General features: G+C 37.5%; 1 protein-coding gene across 4 annotated transcripts; it reads left to right on the forward strand.

The window, feature by feature from the left end:
• Positions 1-9,571: 9,571 nt before the first annotated feature.
• SERBP1 (SERPINE1 mRNA binding protein 1) lies at positions 9,572-24,046 on the forward strand. 4 transcript variants are annotated; one of them, XM_077120655.1, is made up of 8 exons: positions 9,572-10,008; positions 13,448-13,598; positions 14,408-14,548; positions 14,657-14,746; positions 15,328-15,447; positions 18,541-18,718; positions 22,129-22,302; positions 23,569-24,046. In XM_077120655.1, the coding sequence occupies exons 1-8, from the start codon at positions 9,696-9,698 to the stop codon at positions 23,623-23,625; spliced, it is 1,224 nt and encodes a 407-aa protein (XP_076976770.1). In that variant the 5' UTR covers positions 9,572-9,695; the 3' UTR covers positions 23,626-24,046. The 4 variants fall into 4 exon arrangements, with proteins under 4 accessions (XP_076976770.1, XP_076976768.1, XP_076976767.1 ...); XM_077120653.1 differs by having other exon boundaries at positions 9,581-10,008; positions 15,373-15,447; XM_077120652.1 differs by having other exon boundaries at positions 9,581-10,008; positions 14,675-14,746.
• Positions 24,047-25,858: the final 1,812 nt, after the last annotated feature.

The following is a 25,858-nucleotide window of genomic DNA, read 5'->3' on the forward strand; positions in this document are numbered from 1 at the left end:
GACCTACTTTTTTAGCTGTAATATCTCTTGATTCAGCTCTTTCTGAGGCAGGAATACTGCCTGCCTTCTTCTCTCAGGGTCTGCCCAAATAAGAAGGAAGTTATTCTGACCTCATGGAAGCCTTATTGCTAGATTTGGGATTTATGTTCCATTATGTAGTATCAACTTCTCTATATATTTGAGCATGGGGTCCTTTCATAGACTTGTTCTTTTAGCATTTTCCTGGTTAGGGCTGCCTACAATTGTTTTTTTTTTTTTTTTGGAGGGGGGGATTTCTGGTTATCTATTACTGCGTAATAAGCCACCCCAAAACTTAGTGACCTAAAATAAAAGTTTATCATTGTGTCTCATGGTTCTGTGGATTTACTGGGCTCAGCTGGGAAGCTCACAGTTGGGGTCTCTCAAATGGCTGCAGTTAGAGACCTGCTAGACCCAGGATCTGTGCAGCCATATGGGTCCCAAGCTTGGAAGGGCCTCATGCTTGGTTCAGTGCTCCTGCTGTGGCTATCTCAAAACTCTTAGTACTTTCTGAGCAAGGGGCCCTGATTTTCCATTTTGCTGATTTTTCATTTTGCACTGGATCCTGCAGATTATGTGGCTGATCCTGGCTAAGGCTACGTCAGATGAAGACTTGACTAGGCTGGACATCAAAGATAGCTCTCTCACAAAGTTGGCAGCCGATGCTGGCCTTTGGCTGGGAGCTCAGCTGGGCCTCTCACCTGGAGCCCCACACATGACTTCTCCATGTGGTTTGGGCTTCTAAGAGAGAGTATCTCGAGGGTGGGTGGCCCAAGTGACCCAGGCAGAAGCTGAAATGCTTCTTATGACCCTGCCTCAGAAGACCCAGAATGCCACTTGCAACACATTCTATTGATTAAGCAAGTCATTAAGTCCAGCCCAGATTCAAGGATAAGGGAATTAGACTCCACCTCTGAATGGGGGTGTTGCAAGATCACATTGCAGAAGAGCATGTGGGATGAAAGATATTGTTGTGTTCATCTTCGGGAAATACATCCTACTACTACTGGGGTAATTAGGGCATGCCACTGCTTTGCTTGAGTGTTCTGTCCATCCCAGTCTTCCTCATAAGAAAGCACCTAATCCTCTTGTTAGGCATTCATTACTGTGTGTGGATACACAAGACATTTTCAGAGTATCAGTCTTCCGATTTCCTTCTGATATGATGCAAATAGGTCTTGCTCAGAATCTTTTCAAGCCAAGCATGTGCCTATGAGAAATGTGCTTAAGGAGGATTCTGATCTCAAGGTGGGATGAAGGGTTGCAGGAAGGAACTATTTTTTGAGCTTTTGTGACAGGTTCGTGTTGAGCAAAAATACTGAGCTTTTCTAGACTGCCTTTTCAAATCTTGTCATTTCCAACTCTAAGATCCTAGAGTGGTGATACAAGAGAAGAGGTTTGATACACCTAGGAATAAATCACAACTCCTTCACTACCTCTAAGAGCCTCAATTTCTTTATCTGTAGATTAGGATTAATGCTACTTATGCCCATGGAGGCTGCTGTGATGATTAAGTGGGATAATATATTAAGTGCTCAAAATATGATTGAGACTGTTAATAATAAGTGTATCACTTATCCTTGATTGAAATTACTCCCGTTTAGGTGTTCTTTGCCCTGGAAACTCATGGCTGATTTATCAGACCCACTCAGATTCTCTAGGGTGACTTACTGGTATGGTCATAATGTAAACAGCTGGGGCAAGAGATCTGAAGAGGTCCAGAAGCTTGCGCTGGAAGCAGTAGTCTGAGATATTGGTTTCTACCAAAGATGAGGGCTGGCAAAGCTGGTCATAGTGGTAATAAACATTTACTAAGCAGGGTATTTAAATGAGTCAGGAAGTTTTGATTTAATTCTCTTTACAACCCTGTCAGGTGAGAGCTATTTTTTTTCCCTAATGTTAGGGGTGAAGAAATAGTAGTTTGGGGGAGAACAAGGAAGTTGTCCATCATCACCAAGGTGGAAATATTGGGCCAGGATCTAATCTGACGTGTCTCTGTGCCTACACAATGGTGATATATAGCCTCCCAGATAGATTAAAGCATTTGTATTTCTGATTATTTTGCGTATGACCAGAGATGTCAGGCTTTTGTTTGATTATTGGTTTGGGAGCTTCAAAGCCTTACTATTTTACCATCAAGTGCATTTGTAGGAACTTGTTGGGGAAGAGTTTCTCAAGCCATCTGACTTTTAGGTGGTTGGTATAAATTTCCTGGAGGGTTATCTTGGAGTGGGTGGGCCCAGTGGCGGGCAGGTCCCTCAAGCATGTGGCCAGGGGCTTTGAGCAAGGCCTCTGACATTTGGCATTTTTTCTGGCAGGCAGCCAAGGCGACTGAGCATTTCTCTGTTTTCTTTTACTTTCATTCTTAACCTATTCCTCTCAAAATAAACAAAAAGAAATTCAGGGATTTTGCCAGCAGAAATGCATTAACAAAAAACCCGTTTGTGAAGGAAAGTTTGTGGCTAGAAGGAAGAGGGGGGAAAACAAAGTGATGGAAGGAAAAGAAGAAAAAGGGACCTTACAATTATTAATAGAATTCAGAATTCCCTCGAGCTAAAAAGGTTCAGTCTAATTTTAAAAACTGCTTAAATTCCTCAAAAGAGATGTGTCCTCTAAGTATAAATAAATAGTCAGGCACCTCTAATGAGCTGTGGAGAATCCTTGAGGTTATTATTTATTTTTATTGCTAGCCCCAATATTTCCCTTTAGCAAATATTTACAATGGCCTTTTTTCCCCCTAACATTTAATTCTCAAACCTGCCAAATAGTGGCAAAACTTGTTTAAGTTCGGATCCTTTCCCCCCCCCCCCTTCTACTTATTTAGAAAAGTGCTGGCAACCACTTCCCAAATGTTTCCTTTTTCTTCTTTACTTTTACTCCCCTCTTCTTGAGCACTTAACTACATGCCCTGTTCTAAATGTTTTACATGCGTTGACTCCTTGAGGCCTCACAATTCTAGGAGTCCTGCTAAGTATCCCAATTTAACAGATAAGGAAACTTAGAGAGTCTCTTAAGGAACATGTCCCAGGTCACGTAGCTATGAAGACTGTTTGATGGAAGGGCCTTTATTTCAGACCAGCATAGCATAATCAAATTCACACCACCTCTGGGATTAAAACCTGGCTTTCCCACCTCCCAGCCTAATCCTCGGTCATTTCACAGTTTGCCTCTGCAGCCTGTGGCACGTCTGGAGTTCTCACTGTACTTCAACCATGAAATCTGCCTCATTCCTATGAGAATCTAAGTGCTTTCTAGTTCTTGATACATCTCCTATCCACCCTCCTTAAATAAGCTCAATGCTCTGGGATTTTACCCCTGTGGAAAATGGAAAGGATTCACTTACTCATTCCCTTGTTGGACAGACGCTGACACACACACACAGGAAATATGGCATAGTGTTAACACAGACTCTGGCACCAGACTGCTTTGTTTGAATTGTGACTCTGCCATTTACTTGCTCAAGGTCACACAACTTGTTATTTAACCTTTCTGTGACTCGGGTCCCTTATATAAAATAGGTTAATGATAACGCTGGCTTCACAGAGTTATGAGTTTTAAATGAGTTACTCCATATTAAATGCTAATAATAGTACCTGGTGCAGAGTAATCCTCAGTAAACATTAGGTATTATGGAACAGACATTGGGAAATAGAAGTATGTTAGGCACAGGGAATAGAAGTACATGCAATGTAGAGAGAAATACAGGCACGTTCATTTCTTCAATAGACACTTCACATACTAAGCACTAGGCATTGAGGGCATACCAGCAAAATACACCCCCTGCCCCCAATATTTACAAACTGCTATAAGAGGTAAATAGACAAGCAATGACAACACAGTGTGATAAACACAGAAAATGGGGTGCAAGCAGGGTAATATGAGAATATATAAGAGGGAATGATGTTTTGGAGGGCAGAGGAAGTGTCTCAGCAGAAGTGAACTCAAAGTGAGACCTGATGGATGAGAAGGAATTTTTTTTTAAATTTTTATTAACACATCTTTACACACATACAGTCTATATATGGTGTACAATCAATGGCTCACAATATTATCACATAGTTGTGTGTTCATCACCATGATCATTTTTAGAACATTTGCGTCACTCCAGAAAAAGAAATAAAAAGAAAAAAGAAAAAACTCATATATCTCATACTCCTTACCCACCCCCATTGACCACTAGTATTTCAATCTATCCAATTTATTTTACCCTTTATCCCCTCTATGATTTATTTATTTTTTTATCCTTTTTTAAAAAATCATTTGTCCAAATGCTGGATAAAAGGAGCATCAGACACACCATTTTCACAATCACACGGTCACATTGTAATTGTTATATTGTTACATAATTGTCTCCAAGAATCAAGGCTACTGGAACACAGCTCAACAGTTTCAGGAACTTTCCTCCAGCCACTCCAGTACACCATAGACTAAAAAGGGATATCTATATGATGCATAAGCTAACCTCCAGGATAACTTCTCAACTCTGTTTGAAATTTCTCAGCCAGTGAAACTTTATTTTGTCTCATTTCTCTTGTCCCCCTTTTGGTCAAGAAGGCTTTCTCCATCCCCTGAAGCCAAGTCCTGGCTCATCCCAGAAGTTCTGTCCCATATTGCCAGGGAGATGTATACTCCTGGGAGTCATGTCCCACGAGAGGGTGGGGGTTGGGCAGTGAGTTCACCTGCTGAGTTGGCTTAGAGAGAGAGGCCATACCTGAACAATAAAAGAGGTTCAATGAGAAGGAATTTGCCACTATTTACTAAATTACTAATTACTAAAACGGAATGTGAATTGTAGAGTATGTAATGAGCTGTGCTGTGTAGGGAGGCACATGCAGGAGCAGGAGGGGGTAGAGTAAGTAGTTCTGTCTAGTTGGAGGGTAACGGGGCATTGTAGGGGGCAGGGGGCCAGAATTGGAAGAAAATGACACCAGGTTGTCAGGGGCCTTAAATGCATTGCAGAGGATTCTGGACTTCATACTGCAAATAATGGGGAACTGTCAAGTCTAGAAGAGCTAGAATTAAATAATCTAGACAAGGTTAGATATGGAGTCAGGACAACCATTTGGAGTCGTTGGAAATATTCCTGATGAGAACGTAAGGCTGCAATGGATTGCTGGCCTTGAGGATGAAGAACAGGAGATGTTTGGGCAATAATGCAAATAATCAAAGAGACAATGTATCCTTCTAGCCAATATGGGTATTTGATTGGAAAAGTGTGAGAAGTACAGGTAGCATAACAGAAAGAAAATGAGGTTTTGGAGCCAGATAGAATTGGACTCAAATCCAATCTCTAGCATCCGTTGAATTCATGTTTAGTGTGGGTAATAGTCCTACCTCATAGTTTGTGAGAACTATTAACATGTAGAGTGCCTAGCACAGGGCCTGGCACATAGTAAGCATGCGGTACGTGAGAGTGTGAGTATTTGGGGATTAGAGAATAAGACTGTGGTGAGAAGTTTGTACCTTAGAGAACAGTGAGTGGTCTTAGTCTTTTGAATGTCTTAGATGCTTTAATTAATTAATTAATTAATTAATTTCTTTATTTTTGCATGGACAGGCACTGGGAATCAAACCTGTGTCTCTGGCAAGAATCCTGCTACTGTGCCAGCATTGCATCGCCCTAGATGCTTTATTTTTAGACAACTTTATTTAGATATGATTCATATATGATACAACTCACCCATTTAAAAATTACCCATTTAAAAAATAAAACGTTTTTAATTTATTCACAGAGAGGTGCCACCATCACCACAATCTAATTTAGACCATTTTTATCACCCTAAAAAGAAACCCATGCCCATTAGCAGTCATTGCCCATTCCTCCCACTGAAACCCCCCAACCTCCACTAATCTACGTTTTGTCTGTACAGCTCTGTTCTTAGAGGCTGTCACAGATCTCATGAAAGTTATTAAAACGCTATAAAAAAAATGAAAAACCTGGAAATATGCCACAATTTTGTATGCAATTTCCAGGAAGTCAGGTAGCCTTGATTAAATTTTTTTGTTTCATGGGCAGGCACTGGGAAGCGAACTGATTAAAATTTAATAAATCCAAACCCTTAACCAACTCAAACCTAGTCTTTCCAAAGTTGGCACTAAACTCCTAGAGTGGTGGTGGTGGTGGTGGACAGTGGAACTTTATAGTCTTCCCTCCTGATTCTCTGCCTGACCTGATTTCTGCACACACACAATTTGCTCTAAATTTTCTACACATAAGCATAGCTGTGAACATCAGCCATGAGGCTCCATCTCTTTTTCCCTTTCCATTTGTTACCTCTGGGAGCAGCAGAAACCTAAGAGATTTCAGCTAGCAACCAAGAGCATGTAGTGTCTCTGAAAACAGGTCAAAGCTCTGAGAAAATAGCAATCATATATTAGGAGCTTACTGGGGCTGAGCATGGTATTATCATTAATTACTCTTCCAATTTTTCAGTTCTAGGAGCTCCTCCTGGACATGTCAGCCTCAGGTCTATGGTAGCTCCTGGTAAATAATGCAGTATCACCCTGAGGAAGGCTTCTGCCATCAATCTTTGTTTGGTATCGTTGCCTGTAATCCACTTCACAGAAGCCAAGAACAGCTGGAGTCTAGAGAGGGGACTCTCATCTTAGATAATAAAAGATGATGTTTGTGCTTCCATTGTATCAAGTAGGAATGCCTGTGCCTGCCTCCATGCCTGTGTTTATCGGGTTAGAACTTCAATCATGTTAAACTGGTCTCTTTTAGAATAGCAAGTGAGAATTTTGATTACAAAATAGTTTCCTGATTTAAATTTTGAGTTTTATTACCATGTTAGCTGAAGCCTCCTTCTTTAAAAAGGAAACCGGGTTCTAAATATGATCATGGTGATGAATACACAACTATGTGATGATATTGTGAGCCCTTGATTGTCTACTGTGGATGGATTGTATGTGTGTGAAGATTTCTCAATAAAAATATTTAAAAAAGGAAACTGGAAGCAACTTGAAAGCACACTCAGACTTAATCACCTTTGTATTCATTACAGGCTTTCTCTTCCAGTTCTTCACCCCAACCTCAAGCTCACTTAGTTACAGGCACACAACATGCTGTTCTGCTTTTTGTGTTTTTTTGTTGTTGTTGTTGCTGCTGGAACATACACGCTCCTTCCTACCTCGTCTTCTCCTGTTGGCTGTTCCTTCTGCTTTTCTCTTTAAATCTTCTCAAGGCTGGCTTTTTCACATCACTCAGGCAGGCATCAGTTCACATAGCTTTTCTGATCATACAACCCCCAAAAATGGTCCCCTTCTCTCATCACATTATCCAAATAGACAGTCTTCATGGTACTTATCACTCCCTGAAATTGCCCTTGGGGATGTATTATTTGTTTCTTCTTTGTTTCTCCTCTACCGAAGTGTAAAACTCCATGAAACAGGCCCCTTGCCTGTTTTGTTCACCAGAGACCCCCCAGGGCTCAGAGCAGCCCATCACACATAGGTTTATTCAATAACAGCTGTTGAGTTAAAGGTTTATTATCAGAAGAGTTAGATAAATAGTATTAAATGTGAAATATATTTTCTATTCCATAAGAGTTAACCTAGATGCATGCATTCAGAACTTTGTTGGCTATATCGAAACCTAAAAACTTGCTATTTATTGGACTGTCCAAAATAAAATGATTTTAAAAGAAGAGTAAAATGAAGGCAAATTATTCGACCTCTTTGCACTTCACTTTCGTTACCTTGAAGAGGGAATAGCAACGCTTTCCTCATACAGTTGGTGTAAAGATTAAATGAGATCACAAATGTAAATTGTGCCAAGCACATAGTAAAATATCAAGCTTTAACTATTATTGTTGTGGCACTAGCCTCTAAGAAGTAAGAAATGGAGTTTTAGCAGATGTCTCCAAGCTACAGATATTAACAGTCTTTGGTGAAGAGAAAAGGGCTTGGAAAAGTATAGAGACTTTCCAAATTTCACTCGAGCTAGTTTCAAAGGGGTGGGAAGAGAATGGTCAAAAGGTCCTTGTCTCTTGCCTTTGGTAGGAGCCACAAGCGTCAGAGACTGTGGAAGCCAGGATGGGGGAGGAGGGTGTATGGCTGGGACTGAGGCAGCAGGGAAATAAGCCAATTTTGGAGGCGGCCAGAATTTAGAAACAAGAAAACCACTAGGCTTGCTGCCACATGTCTGTAATATGACTCTTCTATTTTCCCTCTTAAGGAATTCATTTAAGATCTACTAAGAAATTGATAAGTACATTCATCAATGTTACATTCCCTGACCAACATGCAACAGTGTTTAAATCTTACTAAATATTGGAAATTAATTAATAATTGACTGCTAACAGAAGGCAGAGTCTAGATCAAAGAGTTGATGTCAACAGTCTCATAGTGGAGTTAGATAATGGGGTTAACTCATGACACTGACATTTACTAAAAAAGGTGTGAACTTGGTTATCTTACCTGTCTGAAATGGTTTATTTGTGAAAAGGACCAAAACCTACTTAACAAGTTGTTGAGATTACAGTAGTCATAACACTTGGTGCATAAGGGAAAAAGGTGTAAAATTATAACGATGTGTTTAAACACTTAGAGTGTTACCAAATATGCATTGATACTGCATTACCTTAGTGGATTTTAATGTTCTTAACTAATATCAATGTTTTTAGTAAAGACACTTAATTTGCTGACATATTCCTCTCCCCTCACTGCACCTGCCAGCACACATACAATGAGATGCTCATTCGTTGTAATTACACCACAGCCACCTAAGCCTTGACCTGCCGGACACTAACAGACAATTCGACTGGCTCTAAAAAGTCTTTCTACAAGCATTGCCTTCTTCTCGCAGCCTGCCCAGTGTCTGGTGCTGCACAGTCAGGAGCTAACAGCTCTAAAGCATCCGTAGCAACAAGGCATTTCTTGCCGGGGAAAGGCGCGCCACACTCCCATGGACAGCTCAACGTGTCCCTTTGATTAATTCTGTTACGCGGTGTTCACGTCCCCGAGAGAGGAAGCGTACTCCGCTTCGCATTAAATCAGAAAAGCCTGGATACATTATTGGGGAGGAAAGAGAGCGACTCCAGCAACGGAGCAGCTAGGCACGTGGATCAGACCGGTTCCCGCCTCGCCAGGCCGGAGCGGCACCTCTGCACCCCCCGCACCCCCGGAACTTCGTGAGTTTCCAGCTGAAAGATCTGGGAGTCACCTTGACCCTCCCGGAGAGGTGGGGAAAGTTAGCCCGGGCCCGGAGGCGGGGTGAGAAAAAGCAAAGACCGAGCACTTTCTCGAGCAAAACATGCTGTCACGTTTTCCTGTTTTCAGGGTGGCTGGAGACCTAGAGCGTTTAAGGGTGGCTGGAGCAGGTGGTACAGCCCCGCCCACTGTCCCGCGTTCCCTCCCTCAGTTACCCTCCCTCAGCTCGCACGCTCTGCTCGCTCCCCGAGGTCCCGCCTCTGAAGCGCGCGCGAAGAGTTGCCGCGCGGTGCATCCTGGGAATTGTAGTCCCGAAGCGGGAAGCCGCTTCTGGAAAGGCGACTCTGGCCTACGCACCCCATGATGCCGTGCGGCGCAGGCCGCTCCCGGATGTGTGTCTGGCGCCGGAAGAGAAGACGGCCCCCCTCTCTCGGCCCGGCCATCTTGTGGGAAGAGCTCAAGCAGGCGCTCTTGGCTCGGCGCGGCCCGCTGCAATCCGTGGAGGAACGCGCCGCCGAGCCACCATCATGCCTGGCCACCTACAGGAAGGCTTCGGCTGCGTGGTCACGAACCGATTCGATCAGTTATTTGACGACGAATCGGATCCCTTCGAGGTGTTGAAGGCGGCAGAGAACAAGAAAAAAGAAGCCGGCGGGGGCGGCGTTGGGGGCCCTGGGGCCAAGAGCGCAGCTCAGGCCGCAGCCCAGACCAACTCCAACGCGGCGGGCAAACAGCTGCGTAAGGAGTCCCAGAAAGACCGCAAGAACCCGCTGCCCCCCAACGTTGGTGTGGTTGACAAGAAAGAGGAGGCGCAGCCGCCCGTGGCGCTTAAGAAAGAAGGTAAAGGTGGGGTAGAAGGTGCGGGAGACTAGGGATGGAGGAGAGTTGGGACTGCCACTTGCTTCTGTAGCTCCAAGGGGCTATGGGAGACTTTGCCGCCGATTTATTCACGCTTCCCCCCATGCGACCAAAGCCAGGTCCTGCGGAGGTGCTGGGAGCGTGGTAGTGCCAAGTTTAAACCCCCACCTGCAAGAGCCCCCGGAGCCACCCCTTTCCCGCCTCAGGTTCTCAGCCGGAGGAGCATGGTCCGGAGCTGTTCCTCAGCTGTTCCTCGAGCGTAGTCGGTGTCCTAGGAAGCTGTTCCCTTCCCGCCGGATTCCTTGGCGGGCGAGCGCATGGACTGGAGGTGCGGGGAATCCAGACACTTAGAAGCTTTTGTAGTTGGAAAGAAGTTTGGGAGCCTACAGCTTCTTTCTGCCCAAAGCTCTTAGCGTGGTCTTTCGAGGTGCTGTTTTCTGGTTTAGCTTCTGTTCTGCCATCTTGTCCCACGATGGTGTGGAGTACCCGAGTGAAAAGCTCTGGGGTCAGAATTGACATGTAAGCTACTTCTGTGCTCAAGTCAAGATATTATGCAGTAAGTTGCTGTTCGAGGTGCTACATGTGGTTTCTAAGCCCCCTCCCCCCACCTTCACTATTAACTTGCTAAAGTGAGTTAGACTGTTTGGATGGGTGAGGAATTTGGCTACACTCAGTTAAGCAGAGTGGGAATTCTGATTGAAGACTGATTATTGCCGGAAATCCTTCGGATCGCCGGCGTCTCACGATCCTTTTCTCCCAACTCCTCGCGCTCAGTTCGTATGGCGTGGCGTGGCCTGGGCCTCGTGGTGAAATAGGTGTTTAGGCTGTCACAACATTAGCAGCGGCAGAACTCTTGAGCCTGTAGCCTTTTTTCCGCGTGTGCCTGAAGCATTGTCAAGATTTTACTGGCGGGCGATGTGAATTTCACAGGGTTGTCTTGAGCTTGACTTTTGCATTCTACGTTTTAGCTTATTGTGGGGGGTGAAAAAGTAAATAATTGAGGATGTAAAAAACATACATTGTCAGTTGCAAGTGAGGGTAGAACTTAAGCTCAGAATCTTTCAAGTTGTGTTTTTATTCAGAAAATTGAGATTCCCCTTTACTGCCACGTGCTCCTGAAAAAAGTTGTCTCATTAATTTTGCCTACTGTAGCAGTCAACTGACTTGAAAACAAAACAAAATTTCACGTGTGCTCAGAATGTTGGATTTTGGTTTAGGATTTTTTTGTGGCTGTTTTGTGAAACTTGGAATAAAGAGCATGGGTGGTTAATAAAACAAAAAAAGAATTCTTGTAATAAATTTATATGTTGGGGAAAAGCGCAAGTTGGAATATCAGAAAGCATGTGTTTATCAGTTAGACCAAATATCTATTCAGCTGATTAAGATTTATGGCAACCTGTGGTACAGTTGAATAAAACATTTAATTCCTGTCTTAAGAAACACTGACTTTATGCAATTATTTGGACTCTTCTCCTTTATCTCGTTGAGTATGCTCATCCAGAGAAAGCACATGAAAAAATTGAGTCTGGAATAAATCTAAAGTGTTTACTGGTAGATGTGTTTACCCCATTTTGAATGTTCAACATATGAAGCATGATTTAATACCTCAGTTCTGATCATTAAAATAAAAGCCCATCTTTGAAACATACTTTTACCTGGAAACCAGTACTTTAAATTGTAAGTGCAGAGAATTATTTCATAAATTTTTCCAGGACTAAAACACAAGCTTGTAAGTATGGGAAAGAAATGTTGAATGAAAAGTATTTGTTTTAAGATTCTACTACTTGTCAATGTTCTGGGCATACAAGTCCCTCCCCTCTTGTAGTGGGACAGATTCTTATCTGATCATGCATTCTGTACCTTTGATATAGATCCTTGCACAGTGTTGGACATATTTTAGATAAATATTTAAGGTTTTATATGAATTTAAGTTTATAGCTTGTTTTTAATAATAAAATTCTGGAATCTAGTGAAAATGAATGAGCTTGCAAGTGTAGAGAAATAGAGGAGCTTGCACTTTTAATGTCAATCATTTTTTATTGGGTAAATTTATTTAGTAAGTTTTAGATTTAGCAGTTTAGATTCTCTAAGCCTAATATTGAAAGTTGGGTGGAGAAGCAAGTCATTGTTCATTTGGGTGTGTTTTGCTTGGATATCATAAGGACTGGTTCCATTGTCCTAATGGAACACTAATACACTGTACCTCTGAAAAAATATATTTAAGGCTTTGGGGTAAGGCTTATCATCCATGGTCTCTTGAATTTACGTGGAATGAATTTTTGATGCTAAAGATGGTTGAACAATTTGGCTGTGGCCTAATGGTGTTCCACTTTCTTAGAACAAGAATGAATTAACTTAAGATCTTATTATAAAATCAGTCCTTCAGCTGCTTTTTTGGCTTTGTCAAAAATTGTGGTTTGGGAATTACAGCATACCTGGAATCTTACAGTCATGAGTTTAACTACCAATCTTAAGCCCATCAGTAATATATTTTGATTGCCTTTGGTTGGGCCTCTAGACTCTATAATAGGAAAAAAAGGTAGTAAGAGGAGAAATCAGTAAATGCTTCAGCTATCATTTAGTGCCATACATCTCCTGTTAAATATTGCAAAAGAGGTCTTTTTATGTTTGTGCAGTCTTTAAAGATTCTTTGAAAATAAAGATAAGTATAAGGGCAAACTAAGAAATTTTCATGAATTTCATAGTTGTACATAGCTTTTTAAAAAGTTTGGTGATAAATGTATTGTGTACATGCAAACATGTTATATATATATATATACACACACACAAACTTATCTGTATATGTAAAACTGTAGTAGGAGAGGAAGATGGTGAGGTTTTTTTTTCTGGCTAGTTTAAGCTATGGGGATGCACTCTAATAATCCTAAATGCCATTTGCTTTCCTTTTGGATTTGTAATTTCATAACAGATTTTTTTTACTGTATAGTGTTCTCCCCACCATCCAAATAATGTAAAATAAGATACGTCCTTCATTGTTTTCTTAAGGGGCTGTTACTGGTGTATTGATTTGCTGTTTTATTACTTATGAGTGACTACAAGTATTATCTTCATAAGTATCTCTAAAGCCAAAATGTGTAATTTCTCATAATACTTTGTTTAAAAGTTTTTTTAATTAAAAACTTTGATATCTTGAAAAGTGAAACGAAGAATAACTTCCCGAATGGCTTCCAGGGCGGTAATAGAGACTACTTCAGGGAGAAAAAAATGAGTTGACAAACAAAATAGAAGTTTGAAAAGTTTATTATCTTTAGATGGGAATCTCTCTAAAGTACTGTGATCCACATTAGGGATACCTTGTGTTTGCCTTGTTCAACAGAAAGTGCTTGTTAATGAACTGACAGGTGAACAACTTTTTATGTTGCAAAAATAATTTGCTTATGCATATTATTTATCATTTTAGGAATAAGACGTGTTGGAAGAAGACCTGATCAGCAACTTCAGGGTGAAGGGAAAATAATTGATAGGAGACCAGAAAGGCGACCACCTCGAGAACGACGATTTGAGAAGCCACTTGAAGAAAAGGGTGAAGGAGGAGAATTTTCAGTTGATCGGTAAGTTTTTAAAAATCTTTTCCTTTTGTTAACTTACAGAATTACATCATAAAGCTATAAATTGGATATAATCGCTAGGTCACAGTGTGGTTGATCTCATCATTTTGCAGAGAAACATAAATACATGTGCCTTGTTCTGCTTTAGACCTTTTGTAATAGATTTTCATGTTCTAGTGTAATGAAATGCTTAACGTACTTTGCTGTCTTTTCCTTCCTATCCCTAGAAGTTGAGTTAAAAGCATAGCAGATTAGGTGTGTTAAATTTAATTTTAACTAAAATAGTAGTTTTGCCTAGATTGTAGTGTACAATGATATAACAGTGAAAAAGACTATTCACTAGTAATGTTTTTGAGAATGCCAGAATAATTTTCTTAGTCTTTTGGGGGGCTTCCTAGCTGTTTTGATTTCTTTATGTATTTAGAAATATACTATATTGAAATTCCTAAAACATGTATTTAACTGTTAGATTATGAGTCAGTAAACATGTCCCTGCATTTTTGAACTCTTAAAATGGATTCCCTTATTCCTTTTTCTGGAAACCTTGGGAGAATAGTATTTTTTTTTTTTTTTTTTTTTTTTTTTTTTTTTTTTAAAGGAAAGACAGAGAGAAGGAAGGAAGGATAGAAGGAAGGAAGAGAGGAAGAAAGGGAAACATCTTTTAAACATTTTCTTGTTTTATTGTATTTTGTTTCTCCGTTTTCGTTACATGGGCTGGGGCCGGGAATCGAACCGAGGTCCTCCGGCATAGCAGGCAAGCACTTTGCCCGCTGAGCCACCGCGGCCCGCCCCTATTTTTTATTTCTCTGTAGACCGATGATTGACCGGCCTATCCGGGGCCGTGGTGGTCTTGGAAGAGGTCGAGGAGGCCGTGGACGTGGAATGGGCCGAGGAGATGGATTTGATTCTCGTGGCAAACGTGAATTTGATAGGCATAGTGGAAGCGATAGATCGTAAGTCTTAATATTGGTTTTTATTTATTACATTTTGTGTTTTTTTTTAATAAAACAAAATTTGAATTCCTGTAACTGAAGAGTATTATGTTAACTCAGTTTTGTTAGTTCTTTTTCACATTACAGTGGCCTGAAGCATGAGGACAAACGTGGAGGTAGCGGATCTCACAACTGGGGAACTGTCAAAGACGAATTAACGTTGGTATTCTGATTTTTTTTATTAAATAATTTCAATAAAATCAACTCTTTACTAGAGAATAACTAGAGGGTCACCCCTCTTCTATTTAGTTTTACTTCTCTCTGGAAAAGAATAATCTGATCTCACAGATAACTTCCTTACAAGGCAATAAATTGTTGGATGTGTTTGGGTTATAATTTATGAAGTGACCAATTTTCCATACTTGAATATGTTATTTTTTTTTCTTTTCATATGAATTTATACCTTTTCCTGAAAGCCTATGTTCAAATTATTCGGGTATTCTGATTTTATTTGTCTTTAATAGTTCTTACTCACACTATTAACTTGGTCATGTCAAAATTTTATATGTCAGGAAAGCTTGGTTTTACAACTAGCTGTCTTTTTTTTTTTATTTAAATAAAGTACTAAATTAACTGCTAATACATTTTTGTACTGTTTTCTCTTAGCTGTCTGCTGGGGATTAAATTTAATAAGAAATGACTCTTAGGGGTACTTGAGGGATTTTAATGTTTTTGTATAAAGAACCTTTTAGCTACATGTAAATGGACCTAGATGCCTTTCTTTTTCTTTCTTTCCTTAGAGAGTGCCCAAAATACATTCAGAAACAAATGTCTTATAATTGCAGTGACTTGGAGCAATCAAATGTGACTGAGGAAACACCTGAAGGTGAAGAACATCCAGTGGCAGACACGGAAAATAAGTAAGTGGTTTTGTATGTAATAGTAATGCTCCAGCATTTAAATCAGTTTGAATTTTTATCAGTAAAACCCATAGATTTTAATGCTTGTATTTGATGAGTTTTTATGGGACAGAAGAGATATTTTATACTTCTTACTGTGTCCTTACCTCTCAAATGGTATCTGTTTAGAAAGTACTTTATTCATGTATATATTTGGCTCTTATTTGTTTGGAAAAAAAAAAGGAATATTTTAATGTGGTTATTTCTGGTTTTGTGTAGTCATTTTACCACTGTTACATGTTGCTTGAAAATTGAAGAGTGTACATTTTTAGTAAAACCTGTTAGTCCTAAGCACAAAAAAATTACCTAACGTTTGTAATTTGAGAATGGCGGATAGGAATAGGGAGCCATGTATTTGCTCGAACTACCTTATTTGAAGATGACAGGTTATAATTTGGGTTATAGTTATCTTGAGACATTGAACTGGTAGGTACTAGAAGCTGGGGTTGGGGCTTTCTAAAAATTACGCTTAATGTTCGAAATAAAAGAACTTGTAGTATTTAGGATTTATAGCTTAATGTACTTGTGACTCTTTACACCTGTACAAATTTTATTCTACAGTTATATAGAATAAATTATATTCTATAAAGATTATAAAATTATAAACATGGCTATTTTTAAATTAGTTCCTCCATCTTGTGTTTTCCATTAATACAGAATTTGGAACAGCATTATACTTGTTTAAAAAATGTGTTAGAACACAAATATCAATATGTTATTAGATGATTAACTTGATCATTTTCATTTGTTGAGTTTCAGTAGAAGATTTTGTTTTTAACTTTTTGTTTTTCAGGAATGGGGAGTTGTTTAAAAGATTCAGGTTATGCTGATAGAAATAATTTAATGCCTCTTCTTGCTTCCATCAATCCAAGTAGAAGTTATATGCCAGTCATTTTTTTATGTATTGTAGTATGAAGTCTTGTATTACAGATTATTTAGGGTGGTGATTTTCAACCAGAGCATATACAAACCACTTTTTCTATACTGTTCATTTTTCCAGGGAAAATTGCTTACAGTGAACTACTAGTAATGATGGGAATGTTATTCATATTCCATGAGTTTGTTGGGATAAAGAAAATGTAGATGGAGTAGATAAGAGTACATGGTGTTAGATGATGTAATGAGTTGGGGGTATTATAAATTCATGTTTATGAAATAATAGGATCATAATTTTGGTGTAAACAATAAAGTTGTGATAGATGATTTATATGTATCCTGTGTAATATGAAGTAAACCACTGAACTCTAATAAAGAAACCATATTTGATTCACTTTCAGAGTGATCTGTTAAGATTATAATTGTTTACCAGAAGAAAATGATGTATTGCTAGGGTATTAGAAACAAATCCTTAGCTCAAGACCCAGGAATGAAATTGGGAATATATTTTATCTAAAGATGATGATGATTGCATTGGAATTAACCTGCAAAGAGAATAAACAAGCCCTTAGATTGGTAGAAGAGCTTTTTTTCCTTTTTTTTTTAATGATTGAGTTAGGCGACTCATGCCTGAGAAGTGTGGGTCTCCAATAGAATTTTAAAAAATCATTTGCATCATACATCTACTAATATAACCAAAGCCATGTGTTTACCTTGCTGACTATCTTCAGCTATCCAGTGCTGGTCTGCTGTTTTCCACTTATATTATTAAAGTTTTGTTGATAGTCATAGACCCAAGCTCCTTTATATGTGTAATATATATATATATAGCTATATATCCAGTTAATCTTACCAACAACCCCACGAGATACTTATCCTCAATTTTACAGATGGGAAGGTTAAATTCTCAGTTTATAATTTAATCCAGAATCATCTAGCTGGTAAATAACTTAAGCAGAGAATTCAGCCCTCTAGTCTTTCTGACTCTAAAGTAGGGAGAAACTGAGTATAGTATTATATTTGGATACAGAGGTATAAATTTTAAGCAGCACAACTTTATAAGCTCTTACATACAGGTTCTAGAACTTCTTTCTATTTGGCAGTTATTGGTCCTCACAGCAACCTTTGAAATAGATGGCATGGCTTCATGATTGATAAAAGAAAAGGTATGCTGGGTTCTATTCCTAGCTTGTCCCAATTTAGAAATAACTAGGCACATTGTTTAACTTTTTAATTTTTCTTATCAGTAAATTGACAAAAATGAGTTGATAGCCAAGATCATGTTAATTCAATGTAAACTTGCTCTAAAAGTCTTTAAGATAGGGTTTGTCAAACAGTAAAGGGCAGCATTAAAGGGAGATACTTGAGCTCTGAGGCTAATTGAATCACCTACTATCTTTGGAAAGAAGCAGGAGTGACTCCCAAAATAGCGAACAACTTGCTTTGGTAACAATTAGAGATTAGACTTATATAATGGGTTCCTGGGCTTGTGCTTTGTTTCTGATAATAGGGGGAAAGATAATATGAAATAGTTAATAAGGTGATAACTTTGGAAATAACTAATTTAATCTTAAGTATTGAAACCAGTGTGTTTTGTGAAGAGGTCTGTCACTGGTGAAGCCTGAGGCTCCTGTCCATACAGATTGGTTTGAAAGTTGAGTATATAGAATTTAGGATTTGTAGAAGCTTGGTATTTATTTTTTCCTTAGCCTTAATTGCTGAGATCGAGAATAGGAGCAGTTCCTTTATGTTTCAGAATATGAAACTCAGTTGCTCACAGGCATCCTTGGTGATTACTTTGAAACATGTTTCATAAGTTATGTATTGTGGAGATTAAAGATTTGTGTTTTAGGAGAAGACAGTACTGTTTTAAAGCAAAATAGTGTGGTTTGAAGAAATGTGTTTTTCAAATGACAATACTAATTGATCATTTAAGAGTTTATGAAGCTAAATTGAATATTCCTCTGATCTATACTTTTAATAATTCAACAAGCATTGAGTTCTGATCTTGGCCAAATTGCATATTAGCCATTGGGTTATAAAGAAATCTATGATTTGTCCCACCTTTGGATGATTTTCTCTAAAATAGTCTGTCAGCCAGCCAAGATTAACTTTTTTTTTTTTACTTATGGTCATAAGTTTGAAATATTTTTATGTAAATCACATAACTTTTCACAGGGAGAATGAAGTTGAAGAGGTAAAGGAAGAAGGTCCAAAAGAGATGACTCTGGATGAATGGAAGGCTATTCAAAATAAGGACCGGGCAAAAGTAGAATTTAATATCCGAAAACCAAATGAAGGTGCTGATGGGCAGTGGAAAAAGGGATTTGTTCTTCATAAGTCAAAGAGTGAAGAGGTAAAATTAACATCTATGATGTTTGAAATGTTTGAGTGTGATTTGAACTATAGTTTTTATTTTTAAATTTTACATGGATAATCTGTTTATAAAAAAGAAAAGCTCAAAGTAGGGCAGATAGTTTGGAAAAGAAACTGCATTAAAATTCCAAGAAATTTAGTCTTTCAATAATTATATTTAATGTGGATGTTTTTTTCTTTTTTCCTGAAAAGTTATTAGTCAATGAGATATAGTTTTTAGTCTTTTAGGTATCTAGTTGTTATTTTCAAAGTTGTGGGTCTATTTTTCAAAGTCCTGCCTAAATAAAAATCATTAAGGACTGTTACTAGGTTAAAATACTGATATTTTCACATGGTTTAACCTAAAATCATAAGTGACTTCAATTAGTTCTCAACTTCTGAAACTGCCTATGTCAATTAATAGTCATCAGAACTCTCGGTAAATGGTAGTATCCTTTACTGAGGAATGATGCCTTGTAAAGACCAGAGACTTTATGGGTTTCCTTTTAAGAAATATGGAAACCAATGAATGAAGATATTTGAGAAAGTCACGTTGTGTGGCTTTTAATTTGGTAAATTTCTATTTAAGCCTTGTGGCGCGTTCTTATAGGAATGTCTCAGTGCTATATCCTAAAAGGGCTTACATATGAGACTTTAATCACAGTTTTAGCTAAGCTACAATCTTCCTTCTAAATTCTTTAAAGATTATTTTAACCTTTTGATGTTTTGGTTGTTTTTTTTTCATGTCGTAAAATCATGCCAGAAGTTCATAGTGCAAATTTTGTCTTCCCTAAATTAAAAATATCATGAAGACAACCTATAATAAGATTAAATAATTGTCTTATTACATTTTAATATTATAAACAAAAAAGTGGCTGTTAGACAAATTGGAAACTAAAATTGAGGTTGAAGAAACAAATGTTTTTCTAGGTTTTAAAAAAATTTTAACATTGACTCCGTTTTTATGAATTGCCCATAATTATTTTGAACATAGAACATGATAAACTGCTGGTATTGAATTATGATCAGTAAATAAAGAGGTAAAAGTTGTGAAACCTGAGTACTCAGTAGAATATGTCTTGAGGATTAAGGAAGAATATATAAAATATTAGAAAATTTACTGGCAGTCATCATCTGCATAATCTCTGGGAGTCTCTTTGCTGTTAACCAACTTGTGTATTTTTTAATTATTCAAATTACCCATTCCGTTTTGGTAAGTCATATAAATTACAAGTACACCACCTTGTTGAAGATCTCAGTATTACCATCTGTTTGGTCCATTGGCATGCATCTTTTCTCTTTTGAAGTGCATGAAGTTTCTAGGTTTCATCTAGAAACATCAATACAATAAATGACAGTGCCATAAATGTGAAGTCCAGGAAAAAAAAAATTTTCCTTCATTAGAACACTTGTTTTTTTGTTTTTCTTACAGTTGAAATTCTTAATGTATCTGGGTAAAACAAGCTAGATCTTGATTCAGGAACCACGGAAGTTCATCTTGGGAAGTTTGGTCAGTTGAGTAATTATTAAAGTGCCTAGGTTAATATGAAAAAGTAACCTAAGCCTCCATTAAGATAATTATTTGGAACTGTTTTTGAATCCTGACTAGACATTTTCTCCCAAAACACAAATACGTATGTACATATAAAATTCTGATTATAATTTTAAGTGATTCATTAATCCCTAAAACCTTTTAATGCATTGTATAGACATTGAATCAGGTTTCCATCCCAGTTTTAAATATCATTTTAGACTCACTTTTTCAGAAATAAACTGATATACAAGGTAATATGTATGAGTTTGAAAAGCATAAAACATGAAGTTTGTTTTGAATAACTTTGAAAGTAGAACATTTTAAATATCAAGCGGCCTTTATGTTTGCCCTTACAGTTACTGCGCTTTTACGATGTGAATACTTGTTTGAACCTGGTCCTGTTGGCATATTGACTGTATCTTCAAGTTTTTCATATATAACACTTGAAATGTTCTTAGTTCACCAATCTTTATCCTCCCAACAGATATGAGGTAGTAATCAACAGAAGTTGTCAACAAAATTGAGACTAGAGCTCCTTCTAATAATCATCCCCCACCCACCCGCCCCAATGCATCCTAGTAGTTCCCTTAGGATGTGCTCTGAACAACCCATATTTCCTGTTAATTCTTGTAGTGAAACCTTTCAGCAGTAGTATATCAACTTAATGTTTTTTGTTTTTAGGTTCTAGGAACTTTTTATGACAGTGATTTGAAATAGCAAGGGCTTTTAAATTAGAACATAATTGATTTTTAGTTTCCTAATGGTTTTGTGAACATACAGTTTTGTGTGTGTGTTCTTAGGCTCCTTGAAAATTAGTAATAGAGGAGCTTTGCTTCTGTTGCCTTTAAATTCAAGCTGTAATGGCATGAATGATGTTTAATATGGCTGATTGTTAAAAAAGTAAAAACACCGTATTTATACTTTTAAGAATGGTTAGAAAGAGCAAAATGTTCATGATTCTTTTGGAAAAGAGGGCTTGTACATGTAATTAGAAAAAAAATGTTTAGTATAAGAAAAGTTTACAACTAGAAGATTAAAATACTATTATCCCAAACATAAGAGAACGTAATGGGCATTAATCATTAGTGTAAAATTCTTTCGTGCCCATCTCCCTCCCCTTCCTTGGGTCACGTAGCTTACATGTGATTATGAAGAAGTATCTGGATTTTCACAATCAGTAATTGTGACTTAGTTTTTAAGAAGATTACGTTGGTATGATTTAAGGCATGGTTTTGTGTGCCACAAGAATTACCAGTGTTTCACTTGAGTTTGTGGTTCCTCACCTTATATGGAAAAACAGGTAGTAATCAATTGTAAAATTTGGAAAGAAAAAAAATAATCAATTGTGTATGAGCAGAAAAACAGTCTAAGACATGTATACATAATAATGTGTTTTTGCCAAATGGTAAGTAGAAAGGGTTTGGGTTGAGATTTTCTTTGTAATTTGTAAAGGTAAAGAGATTCAGTCAAAGATCTTCACCACAGATTCACATTGAAACGCTAATCTGAGGGGCATATTTAAAATATACTCACTGTTAATGAGTATGATTCAGTAAGTCTGGCATGGGTCCCAGCAACTTGGGTGATTGTGATATATACCTCTGATTGAGAACTGCCAGTATTACCTGTACTTTAAAGTCAGAGTCGTCTGAGATAAAGAAAAAAAGGCATTTTCCTCCAAAGTCAGTAATAAATAAGCTGTAATTAGAGCTCAGATTACCTGCTACCCTCTGAGAGGTATTGATAAATTCATACTCAGAAAGTACAGATTGGATTTTGGGGTTTTTTGTTTGTTTTTAGACGAAAGCCCATTTATTTAGAAATTCTGCAACATTTTCTTATTAATTATCCCATGACCCTTTTATTTATATTTTTAGGCTCATGCTGAAGATTCAGTTATGGACCATCATTTCCGGAAGCCAGCAAATGATATAACGTCTCAGCTGGAGATCAATTTTGGAGACCTTGGCCGCCCAGGACGTGGTGGCAGGGGAGGACGTGGTGGACGTGGGCGTGGTGGACGTCCTAATCGTGGCAGCAGGACTGACAAGGTAATTTTTGGATTTCTTTTTCCCCTTTGAGTAATTCAAGGATACATCTAATAAAAGTACTGGCTAGGTGCTTTGAGCAATATAGGAGGAAGTAGACATGCCGTCAGGAAAAGCTACTTTTTAGCTTACATTTTCGTTTAAAGCTCTTAAATTACCTTCTATTTTTTAATAGTTGGCTGCTAATAAATTAAATTACTACCCTTTATTGAGTGCTTATTAGTTGCTGCTCATGGTGCTATGTTAGACATTTTTTTTAACTTAATATTGTCATTTAATTCTTGTTACTATGATGGCATGCCCATTTTGTAGAAAAGGAAACCAGTTTAACTTTTTCCCTTTGCTAAGTTCAACCTCTTCCCTTTAGTTTAATTGTTAATTCCTCACTGTTTTTGAGACCTCAGTTTAAACGTAACATTTGTGTTCATCTTGTAATTCCTTTTGTGTCTTTCGGTAGATGGTTATTGTCACCTTTATTTTCTTGATTTTTTACTAGATTCTGCTCTGAGGGTTGGGATTCGTTTCTATCTACTTTATGTAATGAGGGTTGGGATTCATTTCTGTCTGCTTTATGTAATCATAGAGTCTAATTACCTTGCACAGTGTGAGGCATAAAATAACTTCTTAATGAAGTAATTTGATAAGAACCCCAGTAATTGATAGATTTGAACTCTTTCATTGTCTGCTAAGCTCTAATATCCTGAATTCATGATATACAAATTTGGAAACACAGCTACTTGGTTAAATCTGTCATTGTTTGATTTTATAGTGACATCTTAATATTTAGATTTTTTGGTCTCCAGTGGCAAAATAAGATTTTGTTTCTGTTTTTTTCCTCTTTTTTTTTTTTAAGACCAACGTTTTATTATTTGTACATTGTTCTGTAAATATCCTTTCAAATGGAAGCCATTCTTATTTAGCAAGTGAGGAAACTGTATAAGAATAGTGAACCACAAGGTAGGAATCCACATACATGTTCGTAATTGTGTGATTTCTTAGAAAAACAAGATGTGAAAAGACAATGATATTACTAGTAAATTTTCGTAGGTCTTGATAGAAATTCAGGACAAACCTCATTGCAAATATTTGTAGTCCTGTCTGATTTATGTAAGTTTTGCCTTTTAAGTGAAAGCTTTGACCCATTTTACTTAGTGTTTTAAAACTTCAAGGGGTTTTTTTTAGAGTTCTGTGTCTAATCAGTTATAGACACTGGCAGTCCGTTTTCAAGATTTGAGAATTATGGTTAATTTTGGTTTGTTTCTTTTTCAGTCAAGTGCTTCTGCTCCTGATGTAGATGACCCAGAGGCATTCCCAGCTCTGGCTTAACTGGATGCCATAAGACAACCGGTTCCTTTGTGGACCCTCCTCTCTGAGGCTTTGCATGCTTAAGGATCCCAAACGACTAAGAAATTTAAAAAAAAAAAAAAAAAAGACTGTCATTCATACCATTCACACCTAAAGACTGAATTTTATCTGTTTTGAAAATGAACTTCTCTCGCTACACAGAAGTAACAAATATGGTAGTCAGTTTTGTATTTAGAAATGTATTGGTAGCAGGGATGTTTTCATAATTTTCAGAGATTATGCATTCTTCATGAATACTTTTGTATTGCTGCTTGCAAATATGCATTTCCAAACTTGAAATATAGGTGTGAACAGTGTGTACCAGTTTAAAGCTTTCACTTCATTTGTGTTTTTTTAAGGATCTAGACGTTCCCCCAATTACAAGCTGGTTTAAAATGTTGGACATATCAATTTTAATACCTGCTTCGCATTTTCACACATGGTCAACTGGGATATGTAAACTTGATTTGTCAAATTTTATGCTTTATGTAATACTAACTACTATTTTAACTTAGTTTTAATATTTTCATTTTTGGGGAAAAATCTTTTCAATTCTCATGATAGCTGTTATATATGCTAAATCTTTATGTACAAGATATCAGTACTTGAACAAATTCAAAGCACATTGGTTTATTAACCTTTGCTTCTACAGTGATGCATAGTTCATTAGGTTCAAGTTACAATTGATTCACAATTTCAGCTATATTAAAAATTTGTGACTTTCCCATTTTAAAAGGCAGATTAAATTGGTGAAAGTTGTTGAAGCTACTTACTGTTGGGAGACAAATCCTATCAAATGAAATAGTTATGTTGGTGTGGATTTTTTCCCCCTCCAACAGGGTGGGTGGAATAGGTTGATTTGGCTAATACATAATATTTAAATCGTTCCTGTAAAATAAGTGTCTGGCTATTCAGTATGATTTGTGTGTGTGTGAGGTCCCCAGATCAAAATTGTACAGCTATAATCAACAACCCTTTAACTCTTTGTTCTAAAGAAACCAAAGGGCACTGGTTAGCATGGTGAAGTGGGAAAGTATTTTAATATTTGGACTTTGAAAAGCAGACAGCTTTACTTTGTAAGGTTGGAACAGCAGCACCATCCAACAAATATAAACCAAAAATCTTAACTATTTCCAAATTTCCTATATTGCTGTATTTTGGTCTTTAGTTGATAGATGAAAGTTTATTCCACAAAAGGTGATAAGTATGTTTTCCCTCTTTCCCCGTTAGAAAATTAGGTTAATAATGGGTTCCTTGAACAGGAGCAGCACCACTTATTAAAAATACTTGGAAAAAATGATCAATAAACAGGTTTTCTAGGATTTCTTAAATACTATTGCACATTTATTGACAAATAGGAAAGGAATTCTGTTTAAAATTGTAAAGATGTTTAGTCTCTATGTATAATAATACCCAGTTTTACAAGTATCTTAAATCTTAAAGTGTCTGCTTTTTAATTGATTGGTTCTCCCAAATGCTTCTAAAAGAGAAGTTGTACAGTAAAAGTTACTCGTTTGAGTTAGGGTTATTAATCTAATCACCTGCTAGTCTGACATCTTACTAGGAAAGACCATGATTTTTTATAATGATGGATACAAACTTGTGCTGGTGTTTTGGATCTTATGATGCTGAGCATGTTCTGCACTGGTGCTAATGTCTAATATTTTTTGTATTCAAATACATACCTGCTACCCAGAGGCAAGTATTAATTTAGTCCATATGGACTATTGGACCTCTCTTGAGATTGCAACATACTCCTAAATCAGTGTGTTTTGACTTTCAAGTATCCAAGCCACTTTTGCATATCTGGCATGTTTATAAACCTCTGGAGTGCTAGCAACATATTATAGAAACACCTGCTATATAAAAACACTTCACAAGTTCTACTCACTGTTTTAGCCATTGCTGGCATTCTGGCACTAGAGAATACACAGCAATATCAGGTATGTTGCAAGCTTTCAAGATAGCCTGAATTTTTAAAAGTTGGTCCATTAGTTGTATCTGATGGATGTAAATTTGCCTCCTAGTTCACTTTGTGTCAAGAGCTGAAACTGTGAACCTTAACTTTCTCTTATTGGTGGGTAATAACTGAAAATAAATAAAGATTTATTTTCATGCTCACTTCTTAAAAGTCATAAAAGCAGTCTTAAATAGGAGCCCATTTATGGTTATGTGTTTCCTGGTTTCTGACCTGTATGTACATCCCCAAAGATAA

This window comes from Tamandua tetradactyla, chromosome 11, assembly GCF_023851605.1.
Source record: "Tamandua tetradactyla isolate mTamTet1 chromosome 11, mTamTet1.pri, whole genome shotgun sequence".
Lineage (NCBI taxonomy): Eukaryota > Metazoa > Chordata > Mammalia > Pilosa > Myrmecophagidae > Tamandua > Tamandua tetradactyla.

Bases quoted from the DNA above. Each gene is read 5' to 3' on its own strand.
- SERBP1 (XM_077120655.1), top strand. From the start codon at position 9,696: ATGCCTGGCCACCTACAGGAAGGCTTCGGCTGCGTGGTCACGAACCGA. The intron at 15,448-18,540 runs GTAAGTGGTTTT...AACTTTTCACAG, and splicing joins GTGGCAGACACGGAAAATAA to GGAGAATGAAGTTGAAGAGG. The intron at 18,719-22,128 runs GTAAAATTAACA...TTATATTTTTAG, and splicing joins ATAAGTCAAAGAGTGAAGAG to GCTCATGCTGAAGATTCAGT.